The sequence below is a fragment of the Strigops habroptila genome, chromosome Z (assembly GCF_004027225.2).
Source record: "Strigops habroptila isolate Jane chromosome Z, bStrHab1.2.pri, whole genome shotgun sequence".
In the NCBI taxonomy this organism is placed as follows: Eukaryota; Metazoa; Chordata; class Aves; order Psittaciformes; family Psittacidae; genus Strigops; species Strigops habroptila.
Window position 1 is genome coordinate 92,418,054 of NC_044302.2, and position 24,866 is coordinate 92,442,919.

At 53.5% G+C, this 24,866-nt stretch overlaps 3 protein-coding genes across 10 annotated transcripts; all 3 read left to right on the top strand.

Annotated features, from left to right (window-relative positions):
- Window positions 1–405: 405 nt before the first annotated feature.
- LOC115601062 (spermatid-specific manchette-related protein 1-like) lies at window positions 406–4,770 on the top strand. The gene is made up of 7 exons (XM_030470579.1): window positions 406–543; window positions 1,718–1,847; window positions 2,218–2,327; window positions 2,442–2,517; window positions 2,645–2,792; window positions 3,435–3,527; window positions 4,668–4,770. Exons 1-7 carry the CDS (start codon window positions 406–408, stop codon window positions 4,768–4,770), a joined length of 798 nt encoding a protein of 265 aa, XP_030326439.1.
- A 911-nt stretch (window positions 4,771–5,681) lies between these two features.
- Window positions 5,682–8,982, top strand: CZH9orf24 (chromosome Z C9orf24 homolog). Its single transcript, XM_030470580.1, has 7 exons — window positions 5,682–5,819; window positions 6,086–6,230; window positions 6,781–6,890; window positions 7,004–7,079; window positions 7,207–7,388; window positions 8,000–8,056; window positions 8,794–8,982. The coding sequence occupies exons 1-7, from the start codon at window positions 5,682–5,684 to the stop codon at window positions 8,974–8,976; spliced, it is 891 nt and encodes a 296-aa protein (XP_030326440.1). The 3' UTR covers window positions 8,977–8,982.
- A 1,874-nt stretch (window positions 8,983–10,856) lies between these two features.
- On the top strand, window positions 10,857–24,340 carry LOC115619339 (myogenesis-regulating glycosidase-like). Of its 8 annotated transcripts, none has more exons than XM_030511351.1 (3): window positions 10,929–10,989; window positions 14,168–14,263; window positions 18,875–24,340. In XM_030511351.1, exons 2-3 carry the CDS (start codon window positions 14,221–14,223, stop codon window positions 20,980–20,982), a joined length of 2,151 nt encoding a protein of 716 aa, XP_030367211.1. In that variant the 5' UTR covers window positions 10,929–10,989; window positions 14,168–14,220; the 3' UTR covers window positions 20,983–24,340. The 8 variants fall into 8 exon arrangements, with proteins under 8 accessions (XP_030367216.1, XP_030367218.1, XP_030367211.1 ...); XM_030511355.1 differs by having other exon boundaries at window positions 10,953–10,989; window positions 14,168–14,341; window positions 18,808–24,340; XM_030511356.1 differs by lacking the exon at window positions 14,168–14,263 and having other exon boundaries at window positions 10,857–10,989; window positions 18,808–24,340.
- The last annotated feature ends 526 nt before the right edge of the window (window positions 24,341–24,866 follow it).

The following is a 24,866-nucleotide window of genomic DNA, read 5'->3' on the forward strand; positions in this document are numbered from 1 at the left end:
CTGTGCACCTCCCAAAATAAAATTATCTTGACTAGGACCGGCTGAAACTGTTTCCTACCATTGTTAGGGTAATTGCCTGCAGGAGGGGAGGAAGCAGGGGCCAAGACAAACCCAGGAGGGTGCAGCCCATGGAGGGATGCAGGCAGCAATCGCTGTGCCCTAGGTTGGAACCACAGCGTAGCCATAGAACTGACACAGACACCAAATCCCCCTGCTCCTGCGTTATGACATCACTGATGACACAAGCACCACCCTGGGCTGGCAGAGCACCGAGTGCCACCAGCCCCATCCCCTCTCCTATGTTGGCTCCCCAACACAGCCCCGCGCAGTGCGGCACATCCAAGCGGGGCATTCCCGGCACACTCTGGCACTCCGAGCGCTCCCATCCTGGCAGGCTGCTGCACCATGTTCCTCTTCTCCAAAAAGCACAAGACCCCCGTCAGCACTTACACCGACTCCTACCGACCACCATACTCTGTCAAAAAGGCCATCTGTGACCGGGGGCTGCTGGAGGTCTGGAAAGAAAACAAGTTTGTGACACCAGTAAGTGCTGTGCGAGGAGGAAACCTCAGGGTGGATGCTCAGGGCTGGGCAGGACAATGGCACAGGGATTTGGGGTGCTTTGCTGCATGCGTGTAATGAGGGGTGGGACGGTTGTGCTCCCTGGTTACGAAAGAGTTTGACACCCAGAGTCTGTGCTTCCTGCTGGCTTCTTGTCCCCTGGAGCTGCACCCTGTGGTGGCTTCAGGCTCTTTGGGTTGGCAGTCACCAGCACAAGCTCTCACACGTCAGCCCTGTCCATCATTAGGTTTCAGAGTGAACAGGGGGCAGGGTCTGCTGAGGAAGAGGAAACTGAGGCAGTGGCAGGGCTCAGCCCAGGGCTGCTGTATGACAGGGTGGTGATGGTGGGGGCATGAGTGGCTCTGAGAGATGCTCCAACACACAGCAAAGGGATGGGGAGAGATCTGAGCACCAAATGACTCCTTTCGGCCCTGGTCCTGGATGAGGAGGGAACCCTGAGCTGTGGCCTCACTGCAGGGGGTGTCTGTGGGACGTTTATTTCTCCCCACACGGACTAACAAGCATACAGGCTCCAATGAGAAGCATGCTGCAAACTGGCTCATCTCTTGCAGCCTCCTTAACATGTGCATTATAATAAGGGAGCCAGCAGAGGGCATGGAGAGGGATGTCACCACTGTGCAGGGACAGAAATGGCTCATTCAAACAGGGCAACCATCTGCCCCGCAAGACCCCAGCCCTCTTGGGCTTTGCCAGCTGTAGGACATTGGTTTGACCCTGTAACTCCCTTCCCAGCCTCTGCTGGTCTCATACTTGTCAGTCCTAGTGCACCCACCCCATGTCCCACTCTGCAAAGCACCCGGATGCCTGTGGACACAGGGGAAAAGGAGCTAGTGATGCTCACCCATAGAATCATACAATCATAGAATGGTCAGGGTTGGAAAGGACCTTAAGATCATCCAGTTCCAACCATCTGCCATGGGCAGGGATGCCTCACACTAGACCATGTCCCCAGTTTTGGGGGAGCAGGGAGCTTGGGTGGTGGGATTGCAGTGCTGCTATGACCTCCATGCTCACCACCGCGAAGGGAGTCTTGGTGCTCGGGTCTCCATGTTTGGCTTCACCATGTGCCCTGACATGTGAAGGCAGACGCTGCCACATGGCTGGGGTGTCCCTCCTCACTCCCCACTGTCTGCAGGGATTAACGATGCCTCCGGAGGCAAGTCCGACGATCCAAGCTCCGCCTGATCTGAGGGCAGCTATGCGGGAGTACTACAGGAACACCATGTACCCCACTGCTTACAGTCCTGGGAATTTCACATCCAAAGGTACTGCCAAGGTCCCAGCTGTGCCCCAGAGTCACACAGGGCATACCCCCACAGGGGCAGGGGGATGCTCACAGTTCTGTTCATCCTCCCTTTTAGATCTCTCATCCCCTCCCACAGTGGTAAAGGGACCCTTGCTCAGCATCTGCACTTGTGGCTCTGCCACAGCCACTTGTCCCCATCCCTGCACTGAGACTGTCACTGTTCCAGCCATGTCCACAAGACCCCAGGGTTCTCTGCCCCAGTGCCCCCTAAATAGCCCCTGGTGGTAGGTGCTGCCTGGGGGGACCCCCTCTTGGTATCCCACAACCGCCGGGAAAAAGCCTGCCCCAGCACCACAGGACACTGCTTGCCTGTCACTTTCACATTGCAGAAAAGTACAGGTCAGTTTTTGCCAATGAGGACAAACACATGTCCTGGAGAACAAGTCCAAGCACTACAGCCTGGAGTAAGGAATCTTCTTACCTCCCTCTCCTGCCCAAGGTAGAGCCCACCCCTCCCGAGTCCCCCAAAGTGGAGCCACATCAGGTCTACTGGACCCCAGGCTCTGCAGCAAAAGGGTGGCAATCCTGACAGGGTTGTCATTGCTCCCTGCAGGAGACAAGGATGAACACCTTGCTGAACAGCATACCTGTGATGTGCCCTCTGAGACCCATGTGCCTCAATCAATATGGTAATTACCCCGTCCCTGTCCCTGCACTCTGGCTGTAGCTGTGCCTGCACCATGCCGGTGTCCATCCGGCTGACGGGCTGGCTGCTCCTTCTAACATTAACCTTCCCTCACCATCCCTGTGCTTCAGAGAGGTTGGTGGTTGCTGACATGATGCATAGGGTGCCAGTGTACAGCGTGACAGGGAGGATACCCTTCCAGAGCTACTATGTCCCCTGCTCTGGGCGACACTGCTGCCTGCGAGGGATTGACTACGTACTAGAAGAGAGGGCTGTAAGGTTGGGATGGCTTTGTTTGGGATGGGATGGGATGGGATGGGATGGGATGGGATGGGATGGGATGGGATGGGATGGGATGGTTTGGGGTGGGGTGGGATGGGATGGGATGGGATGGCTTGAGGTGAGGTATGTAAATAGTTAAGGAGGCTGGAGCACCTCCCATATGAAGACAGGCTGAGAAAGTTGGGGCTGGTCAGCCTGCAGAAGAGAAGCTGCGTGGAGACCTCAGAGCAGCTTCCAGTATCTGAAGGGAGCCTACAAGGATGCTGGAGAGGGACTCTTCATCAGGGACTGTAGTGATAGCACAAGGGGTGATGGGTTTAAACTTAAACAATAGAAGTTTGGGTTAGATATAGGGAAGAAGTTCTTTACTGTGAGGGTGGTGAGGCACGGGAATGGGTTGCCCAGAGAAGTGGGAAATGCTCCACCCCTGGCAGTGTTCAAGGCCAGGTTGGACAGAGACTTGGGTGACATGGTCTAGTGGAAGGTGTCCCTGCCCATGGCAGGGGGTTGGAACTGGGTGATCTTAAGGTCCTTTCCAACCCACTTTCTACTTTGCCTTGGGTTCAGATGGGTTGGGATGGACATGACCTCCCTTGTTCTCGGGGCCACCGCTCACTCCATTTCCTCTGTCTCCTGCAGGAACATCCCGTGCTGCCACCATCACAGCCCCAGAACGATACTCCATGCCTTTGCTCGTTGCCGCCAACCATCCTCGCAGTGCAGGATGCCTAGGTGCATACAGCTTCAGCGGGGCACTGCTCCAAGCCCTAGGGAGCCCAAGTTGCCCTAGGGAGAAGCCTATCATTTTTAACCAATGCCAGCCAGCCACTATCTCTCTCTTCATTAGGGTTTCACACACAAGTGCTCAGAGGGTTATCCTGGGGACAATGGTGCAGGCTGCAGAGCCCGAGGGGTAGCACGTCCCACCATGGTGTCCATGCAGGCAGCGATGCAGCCACTGCACTTCCATCTCTCAGGCCAAGTTGATGTGACCAGGGAGGGCAGGACATCCTGCTGCTGGGCTGTGGAGTGTCTTGTTGCTATCCATGGAGAAGCAGTTGCCAGATTTACCCCCAGGATGGGTGTTTCCATGCTTGGTCCCATTCAGCATCCTTGGCACTGAACGGCACCCGAAATCTTGCCTGGCTGCATGTAGCTTTGCGTCTCCCTGGTTTGAGGCCCACATTTGTGTTTCTTCTGCCATTCACGTGTTTTCTGTTGTCACTGTTTGCTCATCATTGTTTGCTCTTTCCATCCAAGAGCCTGTTCCCTGCTCACGCTGTTCATTATATGGTAATCAGCCCTGTCCTTCACCCCTGCAAGTCCAGCAGCACATTTTAATCCTCACATGTTTACCTTTAGGATGTCTCCATTGCTGAGGCAGCTATTTCAGCACTGAGAAAGCAGTGAGGGAAGAGGGGAGGCTGTTCAACCACCACTCTGCTACTGCATCTACCCCCCAAGCGCAAAAATTAGGCATCAGGCTTTGCAGAAAGCATGTGATTGGCTTTAAATTCCTGCGCCCAGAAACTAAAACCAAATGAGAACAAAAACGGAGCACTGGGTTCTCCAAAGCTGTCCCTCAGTCTGAGCCTCAGAGAGATGTTTCTCAAGGTCTCCTCCACTAAGAAACAGGAAGATTTTCCTGGACTCCACCCCCGGCAGTATTCAGGACCAGGCTGGACAGAGCTTTGGGAGACACAGTCTAGTGTGAGGTGTCTCTGCACACGGCAGGGCGTTGGAACTAGACGATGTTAAGGTCCTTTCCAACCCAAACCATTCTATGATTCCATGACTGGCATGGCTTCTTTTTTCTTCTCCCTCACTGGATTTTTTTCCTCCCATTGCTCATAACTCTATTTGCTTTCCTAGGTGGGACACAGGCCTCTTCACAAATACACAAGGAGTCCAGAGAGGCAGCTACACCATCCACCCCGAGTTTGTGTCCGAGGATTTGTACACTTCTGCCTATTGAAGAACAAAGATGGGCTTGCATTAAAACTGGCTGGAACAGCAGCTCCCCTCAGGCTCTCTCCTACAGGCTGGGCAAGTTCCTGGGGATGGGGGATAAACTGCAGTGAGTGCTTCCAGAGCCCTCACGGGCTGGTACCTGCCAGCACCCGCGAGCTGCAGGCCAGGAAAGCACGCATGGAAAAGCTCTCAGAGCACGGTAACACAGGCAGAAATAGCAGCAGCCAGGCACTGGCACCCGTGTTTGTCAGCTTCGTGCTGGGCTGCTCAGGACGTGCTTGCTTTTGCCAAGTTATCCAGGAAGATCTGCCATCCATCTGGGATACCCAGCGCGGGCTAAATAAGGAGGGGGATTTGAAAGCAGCACATAATTAATGAAGGCATGAAATGCCCTTCTGTGGCTACGATCTGGGAGCCCAGTGTCGACAGGCAACACCACACAGGGCTTTTCACACGTGCTGCACATCACACATTCACAGGCTGCGGTCCCCGAGGTACAGAAGATCCAGCACAGAGCCATCTGGGGCTCCATGTTCCTGCCTGGGGCAGGGAAAACCCCATGAAAGCCCCATCCTGACCCTAAAACATCCTGGCACAGCCCCACCAGTGCCAAACCCCAAGTGCCCCCAGCACAGCCCATGGAGGGATGCAGGCAGCAATCGCTGTGCCCTAGGTTGGAACCACAGCGTAGCCATAGAACTGACACAGACACCAAATCCCCCTGCTCCTGCGTTATGACATCACTGATGACACAAGCACCACCCTGGGCTGGCAGAGCACCGAGTGCCACCAGCCCCATCCCCTCTCCTATGTTGGCTCCCCAACACAGCCCCGCGCAGTGCGGCACATCCAAGCGGGGCATTCCCGGCACACTCTGGCACTCCGAGCGCTCCCATCCTGGCAGGCTGCTGCACCATGTTCCTCTTCTCCAAAAAGCACAAGACCCCCGTCAGCACTTACACCGACTCCTACCGACCACCATACTCTGTCAAAAAGGCCATCTGTGACCGGGGGCTGCTGGAGGCCTGGAAAGAAAACAAGTTTGTGACACCAGTAAGTGCTGTGCGAGGAGGAAACCTCAGGGTGGATGCTCAGGGCTGGGCAGGACAATGGCACAGGGACTCGGGGTGCTTTGCTGCACATGGGAGCAAACCTTCCCAATGCAGGGTGGGAGGGTTGTGCTCCCTGGTTAGGAAAGACTTTGACACCGAGAGTCTGTGCTCACGGATCTCCATATTCGACTTCACCATGTGCCCTGATGTGTGAAGGCAGACGCTCCACATGGCCGGGTGTCCCTCCTCACTCCCCACTCTCTGCAGGGATTAACGGTGCCTCCGGTGCCAACTCCAGCCATCCAAATTCCACCCGAGCTGATGGCAAAGGCAGCAATGCAGGAGTACTACAGGAACACCATTGACCCCGTTGCCTACGGGCCTGGGAAGTACTGGCTGGACAGGTCCAAAGGTACTGCAATTGTCCTAGCTGTCCACCAGAGCCACACAGGGCACACCCCCATGGGGTCAAGGGGATGCGGGTGCGCACAGTGGCTCTGTTCATCTCCCCCTTTTAGATTCTTCATTCCCTCCACATAGTGGCGAAGGGACCCTCACTCAGCATCTGCACTTGTGGCTTTGTCCCGGCTTCCTATCCCCACCCCAGCACTGAGACTGTTCCTGTCCCAGCCATGTCCACAGGTCCCCAGGGTTCTCTCCTTCTGTGGCCCTTAAATACGCCCTGGTGGTAGGTGCTGCTCGGGGGGGACCCCCTCTTCATACCCCACAACCCCCAGAGGCCAAGGCTGTGCAGGCAAGGATTAGTGACCAACAAGCTGGAAGTGCTGAGTGTCACCTACATCACGGGCCCTTAACAAGGACCCTGGGAGTAACACCTCTGAAATGCCCCCTGGCCCCATAGCATTGCATTTCAGGGGAGGGGGAACAGTTGGGATCCTTCAGATAATCCCCCATGTCCCCAGCACCACAGGACACTGCTGCCTGTCACCTTCACATTGCAGAAAAGTACAGGTCAGTTGTTGTCGGTGATGACAAACACATGTCCTGGAGAACAAGTCCAAGCACTACGGCCTGGAGTAAGGAATCTTCTTACCTCCCTCTCCTGCCCAAGGTAGAGCCCACCCCTCCCGAGTCCCCAAAGTGGAGCCACATTAGGTCTGCTGAACCTCAGGCTCTGCAGCAAAAGGGTGGCAATCCTGATAGGGTTGTCATTGCTCCTTGCAGGAGACAAAGATGAATACCTGGCTGTACACCATACCCGTGATGTGCCCTCTGAGACCCATGTGCCTCAATCAATATGGTAATTACCCTCACCCTGTCCCTGCACTCTGGCTGTAGCTGTGCCTGTACCATGCCGGTGTCCATCCGGCTGACGGGCTGGCTGCTCCTTCTAACATTAACCTTCCCTCACTATCCCTGTGCTTCAGAGAAGGCGGTGGTTACTGACATGCTGCATAAGGTGCCAGTGTACACCATGACAGGGAGGATACCCTTCCAGAACTACTACATTCCCTGCTCTGGGCGACACTGCTGCCTGCGAGGGATTGACTACTATCTTGATGGGACACCTGCCACCAGAAAGAAACTCTTTGCAGTAGAGGAGAGGGCTGTAAGGTTGAGATGGCTTTGCTGGGGACGGGAAGGGATGGGACGGGACGGAACGGGACTGGATGGGATGGGATGGGATGGCTTGAGGTGAGGTATGTAAATAATTAAGGGGGCTGTAGCACCTCCCATATGAAGACAGGCTGAGAAAGTTGGGGCTGGTCAGCCTGCAGAAGAGAAGCTGCGTGGAGACCTCAGAGCAGCTTCCAGTATCTGAAGGGGGGCCTACAAGGGTGCCGGAGAGGGACTCTTCATCAGCGGCTGTAGCAATAGTACAAGGGAGAATGGGTTTAAACTGAAACAGGGGAAGTTCAGGTTAGATATAGGGAAGAAGTTCTTTACTGTGAGGGTGTTGAGGCACGGGAATGGGTTGCCCAGAGAAGTGGGAAATGCTCCACCCCTGGCAGTGCTCAAGGCCAGGTTGGACAGAGACTTGGGTGACATGGTCTGGTAGAAGGTGTCCCTGCCCATGGCAGGGGGTTGGAACTGGGTGATCTTAAGGTCCTTTCCAACCAAAGCCATTCTATTTTGCCTCGGGTTCAGATGGATTGGGATGGACATGACCTCCCTTGTTCTCGGGGCCACCGCTCACTCCATTTCCTCTGTCTCCTGCAGGAACATCCCGTGCTGCCACCATCACAGCCCCAGAACAATACTCCATGCCTTTGCTCGGTGCCGCCAACCATCCTTGCAGTGCAGGATGCCTAGGTGCATACAGCTTCAGCGGGGCACTGCTCCAAGCCCTAGGGAGCCCTAGGGAGAAGCCTATCATTTTTAACCAATGCCAGCCAGCCACTATCTCACTCTTCATTAGGGTTTCACACACAAGTGCTCAGAGGGTTATCCTGGGACAATGGTGCAGGCTGCAGAGCCCGAGGGGTAGCACGTCCCACCATGGTGTCCATGCAGGCAGCGATGCAGCCACTGCACTTCCATCTCTCAGGCCAAGTTGATGTGACCAGGGAGGGCAGGACACCCTGCTGCTGGGCTGTGGAGTGTCTTGTTGCTATCCATGGAGAAGCAGTTGCCAGTTTTCCCCCCAGGATGGGTGTTTCTATGCTTGGCCCCATTCAGCATCATTGGGACTGGACGGCACCCGAAATCTTGCCTGGCTGCATGTAGCTTTGCGTCTCCCTGGTTTGGGGCCCACATTTGTGTTTCTTCCGCCACTCATGTATTTTCTGTTGTCACTGTTTGCTTATCGTTTGCTCTTTCCATCCAAGAGCCTGTTCCCTGCTCACGCTGTTCATTATATGGTAATCAGCCCTGTCCTTCACCCCTGCAATTCCAGCTTGGGAGCTTCAGCTTTTTTGCCTCAGTTTTTATTTGGCTTCAGTGCCCAAACACGCACACCAAAGTGGACAGGGGCAGCTGCACATCCACCACTCACCCCTGAGTGATGCTGGCAGCCAGAAGCGGTTTTTTTGTTCTTCTTCCTCACTGGAGTTTTCCTTCCATGGCTGATTGATAACTCTATCTGCTTTCCTAGGTGGGACACAGGCCTCTTCACAAATACACAAGGAGTCCAGAGAGGCAGCTACACCATCCACCCCGAGTTTGTGTCCGAGGATTTGTACGCTTCTGCCTATTGAAGAGCAAAGATGGGCTTGCATTAAAACTGGCTGGAACAGCAGCTCCCCTCAGGCTCTCTCCTACAGGCTGGGCAAGTTCCTGGGGATGGGGAATAAACTGCAGTGAGTGCTTCCAGAGCCCTCACGGGCTGGTACCTGCCAGCACCCGCGAGCTGCAGGCCAGGAAAGCACGCATGGAAAAGCTCTCAGAGCACGGTAACACAGGCAGAAATAGCAGCAGCCAGGCACTAGCACCCGTGTTTGTCAGCTTCGTGCTGGGCTGCTCAGGACGTGCTTGCTTTTGCCAAGTTATCCAGGAAGATCTGCCATCCATCTGGGATACCCAGCGCGGGCTAAATAAGGAGGGGGATTTGAAAGCAGCACATAATTAATGAAGGCATGAAATGCCCTTCTGTGGCTATGATCTGGGAGCCCAGTGTCGACAGGCAACACCACACAGGGCTTTTCACGTGTGCTTGCACATCACACATTCACAGGCTGCGGTCCCCGAGGTACAGAAGATCCAGCACAGAGCCATCTGGGGCTCCATGTTCCTGCCTGGGGCAGGGAAAACCCCATGAAAGCCCCATCCTGACCCTAAAACATCCTGGCACAGCCCCACCAGTGCCAAACCCCAAGTGCTCCCAGCACAGCCACAGGGGTACCCCTATCCCCAAGCTCCCCTTGGAATCCCCAGCATCTCCAACAAAATAGGAAACAAAATACTCAACTACTAAAATATAAAATCATTGGATTTGTAAACCAAAGAGTGAAGACTACACCTCTTCTTAGAGTTCCACTAAACAGCTCAGAAAAATAATAGGACTTAAATCTCTATCCCCAGCTCCCAAAGCTGGTATTTTACGTTAAACTATTTCCTGTTCCTCCTTCCCTCCCATCCCTAAACTGCCCAAATTGCCCTGGGAGACAAACCTTGTGCAAGCTCCAGCACGACAAACTGAGTTAACAACAGCCCTCACTCCACCACTAAAAGTATTCCCACTTCATAGGATTAAAATATAGTTACCCCACTAAAACCAACTGAACAAAAAATATACCTCCACTATCAACAGTACTTTCAATTCTCAACAAGCCCCCCAGTAATCACTCCCACAACAAGCATGAACCTACATCATACCCCATGCCAATCCCCCTAAGCTTGTGGAAAAGGCTCAGTTGCCATAAGAAAGAACAGAACCCACCAACAACCCATCCAAATAAACCATAAATTATACCAAAGATACAAAAACACACAGCCTTCCAGTACATAAATGGGGCTACAGAAAATTCAGAGAGGGACTTTTTACAAGGACATGTAGTTACAGGACAAGCGGAATGGGTTTAAACCGATGGAGGGGAGATTTAGATTAGACATTAGGTAGAAGCTCTTCCCTGTGAGGGTGCTGAGGCGCTGGCACAGGGTGCCCAGAGAAGCTGTGGCTGCCCCATCCCTGGCAGTGTTCAAGGCCAGGTTGGACACAGGGGCTTGGAGCAACCTGCTCTAGTGGAAGGTGTCCCTGTCTGTGGCAGGGGGTTGGAACTGGATGAGCTTTAAGGTCCCTTCCAACTCAAACCATCCAGTGATCCTATGAAAAGAAACCCCCAAACTCAAGACCTACCTATATCCCACTATAGATACCAAAACCAAACCGACTACAGGGAGAGGGGTTAGACGCAACAGCTAACCCATCTAAAACAAAACACACCCCTAAAAATAAAGCACAAACTAAGTCACACCAGTTCTCGCTTAGCTCTTCCCCAAGGTCTATGGCCTGAAAAACACATCGTCACAAACCCCAGCTACAAGAACACAAAGAGAACGCCCCCCCGGTATTAACCTCAACGTGACCGGCCGCCGGGGGGTGGCGGGGACCGAACCGCAAGTCCTAGCGGGGAGCGCCGGGCCGGGGGGGGCCGGTCCTTGGCGGGGGGGGGCCGGTCCGAGGCGGGGCGAGGCGGCGCGGCGGGGAGCGCCCAACCCCGGAACCGCTGCGGCCGCCGCCGGCCGCTCCCGGCCCTGGTGCCCCGTTGCCGGTAAGTGCGCGGCCCCCGGCGCTGCCCCCGCGGAGGGGAGGATGCAGCAGCCCCCAGGGCGGGTTTGGGTGCGCGTCCCCGAGGGGTGTGTGCGGGGGGTGAGCGGGTGCGGGGCTGGAGGCAGGGAAGGGGGTGCCCCGTCCCGCAGAGCGCAGGGAGCGCGGTGGGAGCGCGGTGTCGCGGTCACCCTGACCGTGCGGGACAGCCTCTCGCACTCCGGGGTGTAGGAGCTGCACAAGCGTTTCTTGCGGTGGGTAGGAGGCTTGCCGCCTGGGGAACATGAACAGAGCCCGGAGACACGTCCCCGGCTCCGCTTGCAAGGTGCGGCTCCAACTTCTGCCGCTAGACAGATGCTTGGCAGTGAAAACTTGAGCAGATGGGGTTTGCAGCACGTTGTGCAATGTGCTGGGTTGGTTTTGGAGTGTTTTCTGGGACGGCTCCTCCATCAGTAAGTGCTGGCGGTGGCAGTGAGTGGCCAAAGCTGGTTCAGAAAGCACAAATCCTCCTTTCTCTTTCCGTTTCCTTCTTGGGATACCCCAAAGGGCACCTGGCGCAGCAGGTACCCAAAGCGCAGTGCGGGATGAGGGTTGGGGGGTTGTGTCTGCATGGCTGGATCTGCACAGGAAAGAGCTGCCAGGGAGCACTTTAAGGGATTGATGATTGCAGTGGGCCCAAGGTTGTCCAGCATCCTTGGCTGTCGTATATAGATGCAAATTTGGAGTCCTGAGTCACCAGCCCAGCTCCATTGCCACTCTCTGGAGCTGAAGTTTCATGGTGATTCAATGTATGGAAAATCGCAGGGGCTGTGCCAGAGGGATGTGCTTAGGTTTACATTTCTTCCCCATATCGCATTGTAGCACTTGGGTGTTGGAGTGAGCTTGTGTTTCAGTCTGCCTCAGCATCCGAAATGTTGAGCGCTCCCAAAGCGCTGAATCAGCTCTTTAAAGAAGGGATCTGGGGAGGGTAAAATGGGGCACCAGGTCCCACTGTGGGGTGGTTTTGTCTTGGAGGATGGAGATGAGCAAGAGTGAGATGAATACTGGAGACATCACTGGGCAGAGGGCTGTTGGAGTGATAGGGTGGTAGATGAAGCACATCTTGTACCAGGAGGAACTGGGCTGGGACAACAAAAGACACCGGAATCTTCATGGCTGTGTATCTTATACAGCACATGTGGCAAATGAAATAAGCTAATAGAATCATAGAATCATAGAATGGTTTGGTTTGGGTTGGAAAGGACCTTAAGATCATCTAGTTCCAACACCCTGCCATGGCCAGGGACACCTTCCACTAGACCATGTCACCCAAGGCTTTGTTCAGCCTGGCCTTGAACACTGCCAGGGGTGGGGCAGCCTCAACTTCCTTGGACAACCTGTTTTAGTGCCTCACCACCCTCACAGGGAAGAACAACTTCCTTATATCTAGCCTAAATCTCCCGTTTAAGCTTGTACCCGTTACCCCTTGTACTGTTGCTACAGTTGCTGGTGAAGAGTCTCTCTCCTTTTAGCCCCCTTCAGACACTGGAAGCTGCTCTGAGGTCTCCACGCAGCTTCTCTTCTCCAGGCTGAACAGCCCCAACTTCCTCAATCTGTCTTCATACGGGAGGTGCTCCAGCCCCTGATCATCCTTGTGGCCCTCCTCTGGACTTGCTCCAACAGCTCCATGTCCTTCTTATGTTGGGGACACCAGAACTGCACACAGTACTCCAAGCAGGGTCTCACGAGAGCAGAGGGGCAGGATTACCTCCCTCGACCTGCTGGTCACGCTTCTTTTCATAGCAGACTGATGCTTTGCGCTGGGGTTTCATAGGCCTGCCTGCTGGACCAGCCCTGCTGCGCCACGTCCCTGACTGGTCCTGGCTCCTTTGATGGGAGTGATGAAATTACTGCAGTTATCACTTTTATTTCCTTTTTGGGCAGAGATTTGTATCATCCCGGTATGCTGGCACTTGGCTCCTTGTATTTGGTGTTTTACTTTCACCAGTGTCAGGCACAAGCTGGGTGGGTTTAGTGGGTGCCTCCCCAAGAGCTGCTGGCGCCACAAGTGCCAAGGAGCTGGCTGCTGGGCTCAGGGTTACCCCGTGGACTGCAGCTTTGGGGCCAGGGCTCCCCCAGGCGCTGTAGCACATCTCCAAGGTGGACACAGAGATGTCCTTGAAGGGAGAGCACTGAAGCTTTCTCTCCCATGTGTCCAATGCACTTTGGACCAGGAGAGCTCACTTTGTTTTCAGTCTTCACAAATCCTTGCAGCTCAAACTGATGTGCCTCCAGGCAGGGGAAAGCGAGAGCCCTTGGTCATGGTTTCGTCATGAGCAGGCAGCACCACAAGCAGTGTGCAGGGTTAAAGTGAAAACCCAGCTTATTAAAACTTCATCTTGCTAATTAGCACAGGGTGAAGAACAAAGGCGGTGTTGTAAAGGGGGAATTGTCAGGAATGTTAAATATTAAGTCATCTGCTGCCACAGCTGACTCCCAGTGACTTTTTTGTATTCATGGCCAGACACTAGACGAGGTGTCTAAATGGGTTTGGAGCATCCCTTGACACTGGCAGCTTTAAGGGACATAACTGAGCTGTAAACTGATGATTCTTACAATATAGGTGAATGTATTTAGGGCTGGGCAGAGCTAATACCACAGCTTCAAACCTCCTGTCTGCTCTTGCAGACGGAGCAAGGTGCTGTCAGCCTGTCTGCACTTTGCAGATGAGCTCTGTATCCACGTGGCCCCTCGGATTTGGGGTTTATCTTTTGGGTGCCCAGTGCTGTTTAATCCTGGCTTACAAACCAGCCGGCAGCAGCAGGGGCTGCTCGTTTCCTTTCACTCAAGGCACCCTCGTTACCCTGCTGAATCATGACTCTGCTTAAAACCACAAGACTTGAAAAAGGAAAGAGGCAAAACCCCGGGTTGGTTTTTACTTTGCTTTCCGATTCTGGAGAGACCGTGAATGCGAGAGGCGACGAGCCTTTGCCAGCTCACCTGGCGGGAAGGTGAGATGCCAGCCCGAATCCCGTGTCTCCGGGTGTTCGTGCCCTTTGTACCGCTGTGATGTCTGCGGCAGCCGGCTCTTGGCCGGGTGCCGCTGCCTCGGCACACCCCGACCGGAGGGTTGGCTGCTCATGCATCCGTCACGGTGCCTAAGAAAACACGCCGGTGACGTGCTGGTCCCTCCTCCTGCCCAGGACACAAGCTGCTCGGGCCGCAGCCAGCTCGTAGCCCCGAGACACCCTGAGCGATGGAGAGGACGGAGCTGCTGGGGACGTGGAGACGTAGCAGCGGTCAGTTTTTGTGTGCTTAAAAAGACATCTGTGGTGGAGACAGGCGGCAGTCGGGGATTCCCGGGAGGCTATGGATGGGTGAGTACCAGCTCCATGTCCCCAGCTGGATGAGCTGCCTCCTGGCTGGGGCTCTCCATACCTGGCACCCGAGTGATATGCAGGCAGCAGCCCCAAGAGCGAGCGTGGGTCACTTTGCAGGAGTGACCCCACTGCACCCCCACCACAGCCTTTTAAACCAGGCAGTGTGTCACTCCCTGCTGCGACCTCAGTGGGGACGGTGAAGGTGGGGATCCCCTTGGAAGGGGGCACTGTGTCCCCCACACTGTCCCTGTCCTGCTAAAGCAGAGTCACTGCCCTAGCTCGGGGACAGAGTCTGTGCCACCCACATTAACCCAGGGTGGTTTGTGCGCTGCAGGGACAAACCCAGGACCCCAGGGTGATCCGGTGCGGTACTTGAGGTGATCCTTGTGGGTGGCTCTGCAGGTTTGGGGGAGGAACTGGTGTCTCTGACCCATGGGGGGAGCTCATGGGGTGTATATGAAGCAGTGTGGGGATCAGCCCTGTGCCCCGTGCTGGTACCGGCTGCCCCTGCTTGTCCTACCCGCTCCCATCAGTGACAAGTGTCTGGAATGGTGACTTCACACTTTCTCACTCCAAAAAGCCCTACAGAGAACTCCAGCGCTGCTGCAGACCCCTCGAAGGGAAATTAAACCCCTGGTTTGCTCATCCCCCATCTCAGGTTTGTGAAGTCCCTTCTGTAAGGCTGGTCCTCCTTGGCAGATTGCAGAGCGGGCACATGGAAGTTTTTCACCCCCACAGCTGTTCTGCAGAGAAGTAATTTCCCCTTTAATTTGCCATCCTAATTCCCTGCTCTTTTATGGGGTTGGAGATGCTTCCCAATGAAATCTGCAGTGTTTCCTCAGCTTAACTCCTGCCAAGATGTTTGGGGAGGAGGTCGCAGCACCTTGCACCAGAGGGAAGCATTTCCCAGCATCCCAGTGTGGGAAATGCATACGTGTCTCTGGCATGACCATGGTCCCAGCATGGTTCAGACCTGACTCTGCTAGGGCAATAGGGACCAATTACATGTTATTGACCCTCTTTAAACGAACGTCCTAATTGCAAAGTTGCTGGGGTTAGTGGTGCTGTGGGTCTCGCAGCCTGTGGTTAGCAGCAGTGTTGGTAAAAATAGAAGCGGTCAAAAAAATGGAGTTTTATTTTTACTCCTTAAAGTGTGTCCTGCTCAGATGTGTTGCTTTCACCTCGAGCTGAGGCAAGACAACTCACTGCTCCCACAGAACAGGAAGAAAAAGCTATGTTTTGGGTCAGCTGGGACGCTCCAGCGCAGCAAGCCGCAAACATGCTGTTTGGCTTTGAAACCCTCCCATTTTCTTTCTTATTTTTTTGTTTTTTTAAGGAGCTAAAGGTCGCCACAATGTCATCTTGGAGCAAAATAACATGTTTGCATTAAGGAAAAAAAATGTTGAAACAGGCTTTGCATAAGCAGGCACCTCTGCGGGCTGCAGCTCATGAGTGTGAGGCAGGAGGCATCTCCAGGGAGGTTGGGATTGGGAGACTTCCTATATCACCGACTGGAGAACGTACATTTTGTTAACAGTGCCAAAAAAATAGAGGGGCTGGATGGGCATAAAGCAAGATCTGGGTTTTGGAGACCTCCCTAGTGCATTGGTGTCCTGGGTAATGCCTGCAAATACCCTTCTGCGCATCTTTATTGGAGTGGTACCCAAGTGGGTGACGTCCATCAGTCCAGCACAGCCACAGGGGTTTGATCCTAGCCCAGACACCAACAGGAGCGGGATTAAATCCACCAGCTCAGACAGCCGGCTTGCACATCCATCTGAGCAGATTTGTATCCAAGGGCCACAAAAGGCTGCAAAACCTTTCTTGAAAAACACATTACTTCTCTACTGGCAGCAGCATTGACAGCTCCTTCTTGCATGTCATGAGCTCCAGCCCATGGAGGGGGAAAGAAAGAAACAGCCTAAAAATAGAGCAGCTTCGAAGTGGTTCATAAATAATAAACTGGCTTCTTGAAAGGGAGAAGAAAATCCAGAAATCTTACATGGAGTGAGGAGGTGGCTGCCCCCACAGTATCAATATCGGCCATTTTTTTGGGTTTAAAGCCCTAAATGAGAGCTGGGAAAGAAAACACCATTTATTTCCTCTTTTTTTCCAGAAAACATGAAAACTTTAAAAAATTCTTTTCCCAAATAATTTGCAAGTCCTGCTCGGTGGAGGCTGCATTTTATATATTTCCTCCCTTGAGCTTTGCAGTCCCCAGATATGGCATGTATGAGACAGAGGCGTAGTGACAGGTATTTGCATCTCCCTCTCTGGCATCCCAAAAATTCCCAGTGCTGAGCAGGAGGGAGGGAGCTCATTTGGGATCAGCATACCCGTCTGTATTTCCAGAAGCATCCTGCTACTTGCAGCTTTGCTCAAGTACCCAAGACCTTCTTCAACTATTATATATGACCCATTAAATAATTATTATGCCCCTTAAATTATTGTATATGCCCCATCCCTGGCAGTGTTCAAGGCCAGGTTGGACACAGGGGCTTGGAGCAGCCTGGTCTAGTGGAAGGTGTCCCTGTCCGTGGCAGGGGGTTGGAACTGGATGAGCTTTAAGGTCCCTTCCAACACAAACCGCTCTATGATTCTATGATTCAAACCTTCCACTCCCCCATCCCTGGTACAATCCTGTGCTGCTTCTGGTTCACCCGAAAGCCGAGGCGGGGTTAATAGAGGGGATTAAGGTTTATCCCAAACACAGCGTCTTCCCACCACCATCTCCTTCCTGCCTTTATTGCCCAATTCTTGCTGGGTTTAACTGGCCTCGCATCACACATACTGGTGGCTGGGGGCCCCATTCTCCTCCTGGGGGGCAGGGTCCAGCTCTGGGTGACACAGTTGTGACACAGGGGTGGTTGGAGCTGACCACATCCCGTGCTGGAGCTCCCCGCCAGTGAGTGAGGGCTCTGTGGGACTTGGACAGGGGACAAGTTGTTTAGTTAAACCTATCGCCTGTTCAGGCTAATTGCTTCCTAATGCCGCTGTAATCCCATTTAAAGCAACTGGCAGTCTAGAAAGTTACCAGCTCCCAGGAGAAGGTTAAAATGACACAGTTGGCAACAAAAAGGTATCCCCAGCTGCAAAGTCTGGCCCGATACATGGTTCAAGATGAATATAAAATGTTGTATGTTTTATTGAGCCTGTGCAAAGATGCCACTCTGGCTTTACAGTGGGGCATACCACAGTGGAGGAGCAGGGTTTAGGTGGTGCTCAGCACCCTTTTCTGCTTCACTGTTCTGTTTTGGGGAGAAAGATCTGTTCGAGTTACAGGGGAAATGTGCTCCAGATTGTCACGCTTGTGGCAGGGAGGGGGTTCAGTATTTGATTTTGGATCTTTTTCTTCCTCTATTTATACAAAAACCACAAACCATTCAGAGGGAGTGGCTGCAACCAGCATCATTTGTGCCCACATAGAGTGGCTTTTTCCTCCTTTTTGCCCTGAGCTGACAGGCTTGTGCTAGGCAGGTACTGGCCAGCGTGTCTGCAGCCCTACAGCTCCTCTCCTTCCACTACTCCTGTGGCCAGGCTTGTTTCTCGCTCTCGTCTGTCCTTACTTTACTTTTCCCCTCTGGATCCCAAGCGCTGTGCTTGGCCAAGCCCAGCCAGCCCGCAGCCAAGGAAAAGCCATTAGGCTCTTGGCACAGCCTGCTTCCCTGGGGCCGCACAGAGGGGAGCAGACTGGAGCTGAAACAGCACACAGCCTTGCTGGATAGAGGAAGAGCCCTTTGGAGGCCCTGCGCCACTCACTGCCCAATAATTTAGCTTTTTTGCCATCTGGGGCCATTGCAGGGGTCTGTGTGCATGGCAGGAGTGAGCCACTCTGTGCTGGTGCAGTACCTCCTTCATGCACCCCATACATGCCCCCCCCAAACCAGCAATGCACCACCAGTTCTCCAGCCCCATTTGGCCATCCAGAAGCTGTGGAGAAGGAGGGACTTACCTACCTTCACTGCAAAGCATCAGCAGGCTGGAGCAGCCAGGACATGCTGGGAACGGAGAGGGAATGGTGCTGTGGATAAACTGAGTTAAATCTGCCAGGGAGGCAGTTTGATTAAAATTAGGAGCGCTGCCTGGAATTCATTATGTGGTGTCTTTTTCTATGGCTCTTAGTTAGCCCTGTCCCTTCATCTGCCAGTGGGCTGATGGATCTCCTGCTCAGCCTCCTACCTGCTCCCAGTCTCCGCTGAAAGTCTTCCCAACAAAACAACAGTAATTATGGCAGTGGTTTGGTCCTTATTGCCCTGGGGTTGTTCTCCGCATGCGGCTGGGGCTGGTCTTTGCATGTGTTGTCTGACCAGGGTAATTGAAGCTGTTGTCTGGTACTCGGTGTACAGCTCCACGCAGTGAGGGGCCAGGGGGAGCTAGTGAAATTGAGACGGCAAATGAATGACAAGCCGTACCTTGATTCAAAAGTTCTTCTGAGACTATTTATATATCCTCTTCTTTTTCAGAGACAGGTGCTGTGGGACTCGGTGGAGGTGTGAACACTCCTAACAACCCGTTTTCTTCTCCTGACAGCATTGGGATTGCTGCAAAGAGATCTTCCTTCCCACAGCTCTGGAAAAAGCTCTAGAAAAAAAGAAGGCACCATGTACACCTTCCTTCCTGAGAACTTCACACCGGTGAAGCAGAAGCCATCCAAGGAGCTGAGGCCCATGCTCGGGGCCATCTTGCTGGGTCTCATCCTGTTCATTGCCGCGGTGGTGGCCTGGTGCTACTACACGGTGTCCCTGCGGAAGGCGGAGCGGCTCAAGACGGAGCTGATGGACCTGCGTGCGGACGGCTTCGTCATCAGGAACCAGCACGGGGAGGTGGTCTTCCGTCTGGCCTTCCGCTCAGGCAGCCTGGACCTGGAGTCGTGCTCCAAGGAGGGCGAGATCCTGAGCTGCACGCGCTCGAGCCGGGGGCCGCTCAACTTCTTCATCCAGACGGTGAAGCCCAAGGACACGGTGATGTGCTACCGCGTGCGCTGGGAGGAGCTGGCGGACGGCCCCGCCGTGGAGCACACCATGTTCTGGGAGGACGCGCACTGGTACGGGGGCTCCGAGATGAGCACCCAGCACTGGCCCATCCGCCTGGCCGGCTACCAGGAGCCTGTGCCCTACGTGACCAGCGACGTCTACTCCTTCCGTGACAGCTTTGGCGGCATCCTCGAGCGCTACTGGCTCTCCTCCAAGGCGGCCGCCATCAAGATCAACGACTCCGTGCCCTTCCACCTGGGCTTCAACGCCACCGAGCGCACCCTCTTCTTCCAGGCGCGCTACAAGGACTCACCCTACAAGCCCCCGCCGGGGCAGCAGCCCTTCCCCGAGCTCAGCTACCGCGTCTGCGTGGGCTCCGACATCACCTCCATCCACAAGTACATGGTGCGCAGGTACTTCAACAAGCCCTCCAAGATCCCTGCCGAGAACGCCTTCCGATATCCCATATGGTCCACATGGGCCCTCTACAAGAACAATATCGACCAGGATAAACTCTTGCGATTTGCTGAAAAGATCAGAAAGTACCGTTTTAACTGCAGCCACATAGAAATTGATGACATGTACACACAAGCCTATGGGGACTTTGACTTTGACCCCGCCAAGTTCCCCAACGTGACAGAGATGTTTACAAAACTAAGGGAAGATGGGTTTAAGGTCACCCTTTGGACTCACCCTTTCATAAACTACAATTCCTCCAATTTTGGTGTGGGAATTGAGCGTCAGCTGTTCATCAAGGAGCCGTCGGGGAGGCTGCCGGCCATGGTGGAGTGGTGGAATGGCATCGGGGCCATCCTGGACTTCACCAACCCAGCAGCCCGGGACTGGTTCCAGAGCCACCTGCGCCAGCTCCGGCACAAGTACGGCATCTCGTCCTTCAAGTTTGATGCAGGTGAGACCAGCTACCTGCCCAAGCAGTTCAGCACCTTCCGCCCGCTCTCGGACCCCAGCATTTGGTCACGGCGCTACACGGAGATGGCCATCCCCTTCTATGAGCTGGCCGAGGTGCGCGTGGGCTACCAGTCGCAGAACATCTCCTGCTTCTTCCGCATCATTGACCGTGACTCCGTCTGGGGCTATGAGCTTGGCCTCAAGTCCCTCATCCCCACCGTGCTCACCATCAGCATGCTGGGGTACCCTTTCATATCTGCTAACATGATCGGGGGGAATTTTTTCCCCAACAAGACGGATGGTGCGGTGGAGATCCCAGACCGGGAGCTGTACGTGCGGTGGCTGGAGCTGTCGGCCTTCATGCCCTCCATGCAGTTCTCCATCCCACCCTGGCTCTATGACAAGGAGGTGGTGGAGATTGCGCAGAAGTTCACGGAGCTGCACGAGTCGCTGGTGGCCCCGCTGCTGCTGGAGCTGGCCGGGGAGGTCACCGACACGGGCGACCCCATCATCCGTCCCATCTGGTGGATCTCGCCCCGTGACGAGGCCACTCACAGGATCGACTCCCAGTTTCTCATTGGGGACACCCTCATGGTGGCTCCTGTGCTGGAGATGGGCAAGCAGGAGCGTGACGTCTACCTGCCGGCGGGCAAGTGGCGCAGCTACAAGGGGGAGTTGTTTGAGAAGACCCCGGTGCTGCTCACGGACTATCCTGTTGACTTGGATGAGGTCGCCTATTTCCTCTGGGTTTCCTAACAGCCTCTTCCATGACTTTGGGGATAACCATGCCTTACCTAGGACTTTGTCATACATAACAATTCTAATTGCACATTTAGTTTGAGACTGGGGATGAGGAACAGAATTAAGTAGACTCACTGTCCGTGGGGTAATTTTTTTATTTGAAGGGGGGGTGATTTTTCTTCTGAATTTGGTTGTTCAGGTGGGAGACTCCAGTTGGTTTTGGGTATGCAGAATTTTCTCTGTACAGGTCAGGAAGGAGTTGTCAGTCTGTCTGCAGGTGCATAGTAAACCCAATTCCTTTTCAGTTCTCAAGGATTTCAGGAGGTGGAGGTTGGTTAGTGCCAATGGGAATGTTCTGATCGTGGGAGGTCATGGGAGTGTGTGACGTGGGAGCATTGCTACACCAGAGCCTACCATAAGTTTTGTAATAAGGCAAGTATATTTAAAAGGACATTTTAAAGACCAGAAGACAAACTAGAGGTAGATATACATGCACAGTTTTTTCCCCTTTTGGTCTAGTGTTTCACTGGACTAACATTTGCCCAAGGCTCCTGCTTTCCTGGGTACCAGGCAGGCCAGGTTACTCGTGTGATATCCAGGTATTAACTGTACAGGCTGCGCGTTGCTTCCTGCACCCCACCTCCTTGCCCATTTAACCCCAGCTGCTAGGCACTTGCCTGTGTGTTTTGCCTCAGGTGTCAACATTGCCTTTCCTAGAACAGCGCCGTCCCTACCAGCATGCCCCATTAGTCTTTTTAAAGCATTTATGTCCCCGCGTCATTACATGATTATCCTGCTGATACCATCCGTTTTGGTTTTTAGGGACAGATGAGCTTTCAGGTTTGTTGCTGGCAGGACTGCCTGGAGCAGAGCCCTTCCCAAAAAGACCACGCAGCTCTTCCCTGGCAACAGCTGGTTCCCGCGAGGGAGCGGCACACGTCTTGGGTTGGTGGTGACGTTTGCTGCTAGCCAGCTTGCTGGTGGGTGGAAAACACCGGCTTTCGCACTGATGAGTCTGTGCCAGCGGGTGTTCTCACTGCACCCGCGGGAATGTCCTCATCTACCGTGAATTTAACCTAAAATCCATCTGTGTCTCAGGTTAGAGGTGATTATTTTGTTGAGGTTTTTTTCTGAAGCAGCCCTCCCCTCTCCTTAGGAGAATTAGAGACTTCTTCACGCAGTGTTTGTGGTGCTGGAGGTGGGTTTGTTGTCAGAGGCTTCTGGAGGGCACACGGGGTGATGTGGTCCTGCATCCCAAGTCTCCACAGCTGGGATGGAGCTGCAGAGGTGCCTCTTTCCTGGCTTTTCCATTTGGTTTTGTATGGGAAGATGCATTTACAGAGAGCTGTGGGCAATCTCCAAGACAAAGCAAATAGGATCGAGGGCTGGCTGCCTTCCTCCCCAGGGCAGGCCATTTCCAGCTGTGCCCTGGTTGGAAGCATGGTTCAGCCCCTGGATTTGTAATGAGCCTCTGTGTAATTGAATTGTGTTGGGTAGGAAGGTTTGGGGCACCCTGCCCAGGCTACGGCCAGCCAAGGAGAGTTCAGCGTCTGTGGGGTTTCCCATGGAATTGTGTCTGGGCTGAGCATGGGTTCAGCATGAGTCTGCCACTCAGGGAGATGGTGGTGTGTTTTGGCTAGGGTTGGGTATCAGTGAGGATCTTTCTCAAAGCCCATGTCCTGCCACTGGGCTTTGCAGGAGGCAGAAAAGGAGATGCATTAATCCTAAGGGTGGGTTGTAATGGGGTCCAGGAGTAGAAATGTAGGTGTTTGGGGCAAAATATGAAGTGCTTTCACAGTTAGGATGTGAGAAGGTCTAGTTAGAGGGACTCTTAGATGCACCCTTTGAGGTCTGAATCTGCCCTGCATCGTTCAGTGTTTCAGCCTGAATGAGATGCGGGGGAGCCCTGTAGTCCCTGCACAGCTGGAGCATAAGCATGTCCCAAAGACTGCTTCTTGTGGCTTTTAACTATGAAGGACTCAGGTTTGTTCCATGCCACCAGTGCAAGTAGTGGTTATGTTACAAGTTACAGACACCCTCTGGCAAAGAGTTCATCCTGGAGCCCTAGCATCAGTTATCAGGGCACTGGCAGGATTTGGCCCTTGGACTGGAGTGTGGAGGGGAAGGTGAGGAGCTCCTGGAGGTGAATCTGAACACAGCCTGCAAGGAGGAGAGGGTGCAGAGGAGGCTTCTCCAGCCCCAGAAATGCATAAGGGCCATGCTTTGAGGGGCTCCAGCTTTTCCCTGTCAACCTTTGCTTGTGAAATACATGTCTTTCCTTGGCATGAGAGTCACTGGGTGGAGGAGATGGTGCTGCACGGCTCATGTGCCACTGAAGAAGTGGGATCCTTCACACAGGACTGGAAGGATCCCAGTGTGACCAGGAGATGTTGCGTGTCTTCTTCTCCCCTGTCTCCGCTGTGCCACTCATTGCATCCCTCACTTACAGGACATGAGGCTACATGAATGAAAACACAGCATTCCTGTTAGCATGAGTTTATTATTAAAATGATGCGAGCAGCCAGACGAGTGCCTTCAATCTCCTCGCAGTGGTTTTGGGCACTGGCAGGAAGGTCATGGAGGAAATTCTCCATTAGACACACGTCTTCTTCCCCTTCCCTCGAAAGAAAGGATTTTATTATCAAAGTTTTAATTTTCTTTTTATTTAACTACATGAATAAATGGGTAAAATTATGGAGTACCCTTATTTTTCTAAATGCTGTAGTTAGGGCATAAGTGGCTGTGGCTATTCAGTGTTCCAGCTAGGAGAAAGGGAGAGAGGTGATAAAAGATGATGCTGAAAAACGGGTGACTCTCTGTGGGTGCGTGGCACCAAGCCTTCCCCACATGTTGGGCACAGTCTCAGCAGTGCTGTCTCAACAGGAGGCTTCTAGGTGCCCCTTCCATCCAACTCTACCAAAACCACTATTTCTAACACTATGCTGTAGCACTGCAGGACTTGAGGACCCCTAGGACCTCGCAGACCACAAGTATTCTGTGCACAGACACTTTGGGAGCTGCTACTAGGGAGATTTCTCTGATTGACACTATGGGTCGCTGGCCAAAGCAGTGTTTAGTTTGACTCAGCCAAAGAAAAGGCTGAAACAAGTTTGGGAGCTGTTCAGTCTTTTCCACCCCAGCCCACAGCAGCCCATGGCTGAGCAGCAGGTCAAAGTGCTGCCTGTGTGATTGAAGGTTGAAGCTTGCTGTGTCGTGTATCAGGTTTTCTGGATGCTTATGTTTGTACGTGCTGTCCTGTGTTGGACTGTTATGCTGGTGGGTTTGTTTTTAACCACTTTTCTAATTCTTAATTGTCATGAAGACAGAACTGTAACATGAATTGCCTTGATTGATATAAAATTTTGGAAAACAAAAAAAGTTTGACTGTGTCCATCTGTACCAAGTACATGGGCCTGGTGGTACAGGCAGATTTGGGGCTTTTTTCACCCTAGACTTCATTGAAATCAGAATTGAGATTGTTGGTTTATTTAAAGCTTGCACCTTGCAGCTTTGATACGTGTTTTAAAGGGAGGAGCTGGCAGCCACCCTACTCTTGTGTCTGCAGTGGTGGCAGGAGATGAGGATGTAGAGATGACCCACTGGAGCACGGATCACCCTCTCTTGGGTACTGACAGCAAAGGGAATAACTGACAGCAAAGGGAATAACTGTGCTTTGGGGCTGACCTGGAGAAGACTATGTTCAGGCAAATGAACCCCACGTTGCATTTACCCCAGGGGTGAGGACCAGACCATCACACCCCTATTTCTGCTGACATCCACCCAAAAAAGGCCCATCAACACTGACTGGGGGATTTGTAGGTGCTGAAGAACAGGATCCTGCTCTTGGCTTCCCTCAAGCCCTCCAGGAATGTCCGTCCAGCTCTGCCTGTCCCCAGTGC

Excerpts from the sequence above, each read along its gene's own strand:
- LOC115601062 (XM_030470579.1), top strand. The coding sequence starts at position 406 with ATGTTCCTCTTCTCCAAAAAGCACAAGACCCCCGTCAGCACTTACACC. Across the intron at positions 1,848-2,217 it reads TGGGAATTTCACATCCAAAG|AAAAGTACAGGTCAGTTTTT; the intron begins GTACTGCCAAGG and ends TTCACATTGCAG. Across the intron at positions 3,528-4,667 it reads TCGCAGTGCAGGATGCCTAG|GTGGGACACAGGCCTCTTCA; the intron begins GTGCATACAGCT and ends TTGCTTTCCTAG.
- CZH9orf24 (XM_030470580.1), top strand. The coding sequence starts at position 5,682 with ATGTTCCTCTTCTCCAAAAAGCACAAGACCCCCGTCAGCACTTACACC. Across the intron at positions 5,820-6,085 it reads AAAACAAGTTTGTGACACCA|GGATTAACGGTGCCTCCGGT; the intron begins GTAAGTGCTGTG and ends CACTCTCTGCAG. Across the intron at positions 8,057-8,793 it reads ATACTCCATGCCTTTGCTCG|CCAGAAGCGGTTTTTTTGTT; the intron begins GTGCCGCCAACC and ends TGATGCTGGCAG.
- LOC115619339 (XM_030511351.1), top strand. The coding sequence starts at position 14,221 with ATGGAGAGGACGGAGCTGCTGGGGACGTGGAGACGTAGCAGCG. Across the intron at positions 14,264-18,874 it reads GACGTGGAGACGTAGCAGCG|CATTGGGATTGCTGCAAAGA; the intron begins GTCAGTTTTTGT and ends TTCTCCTGACAG.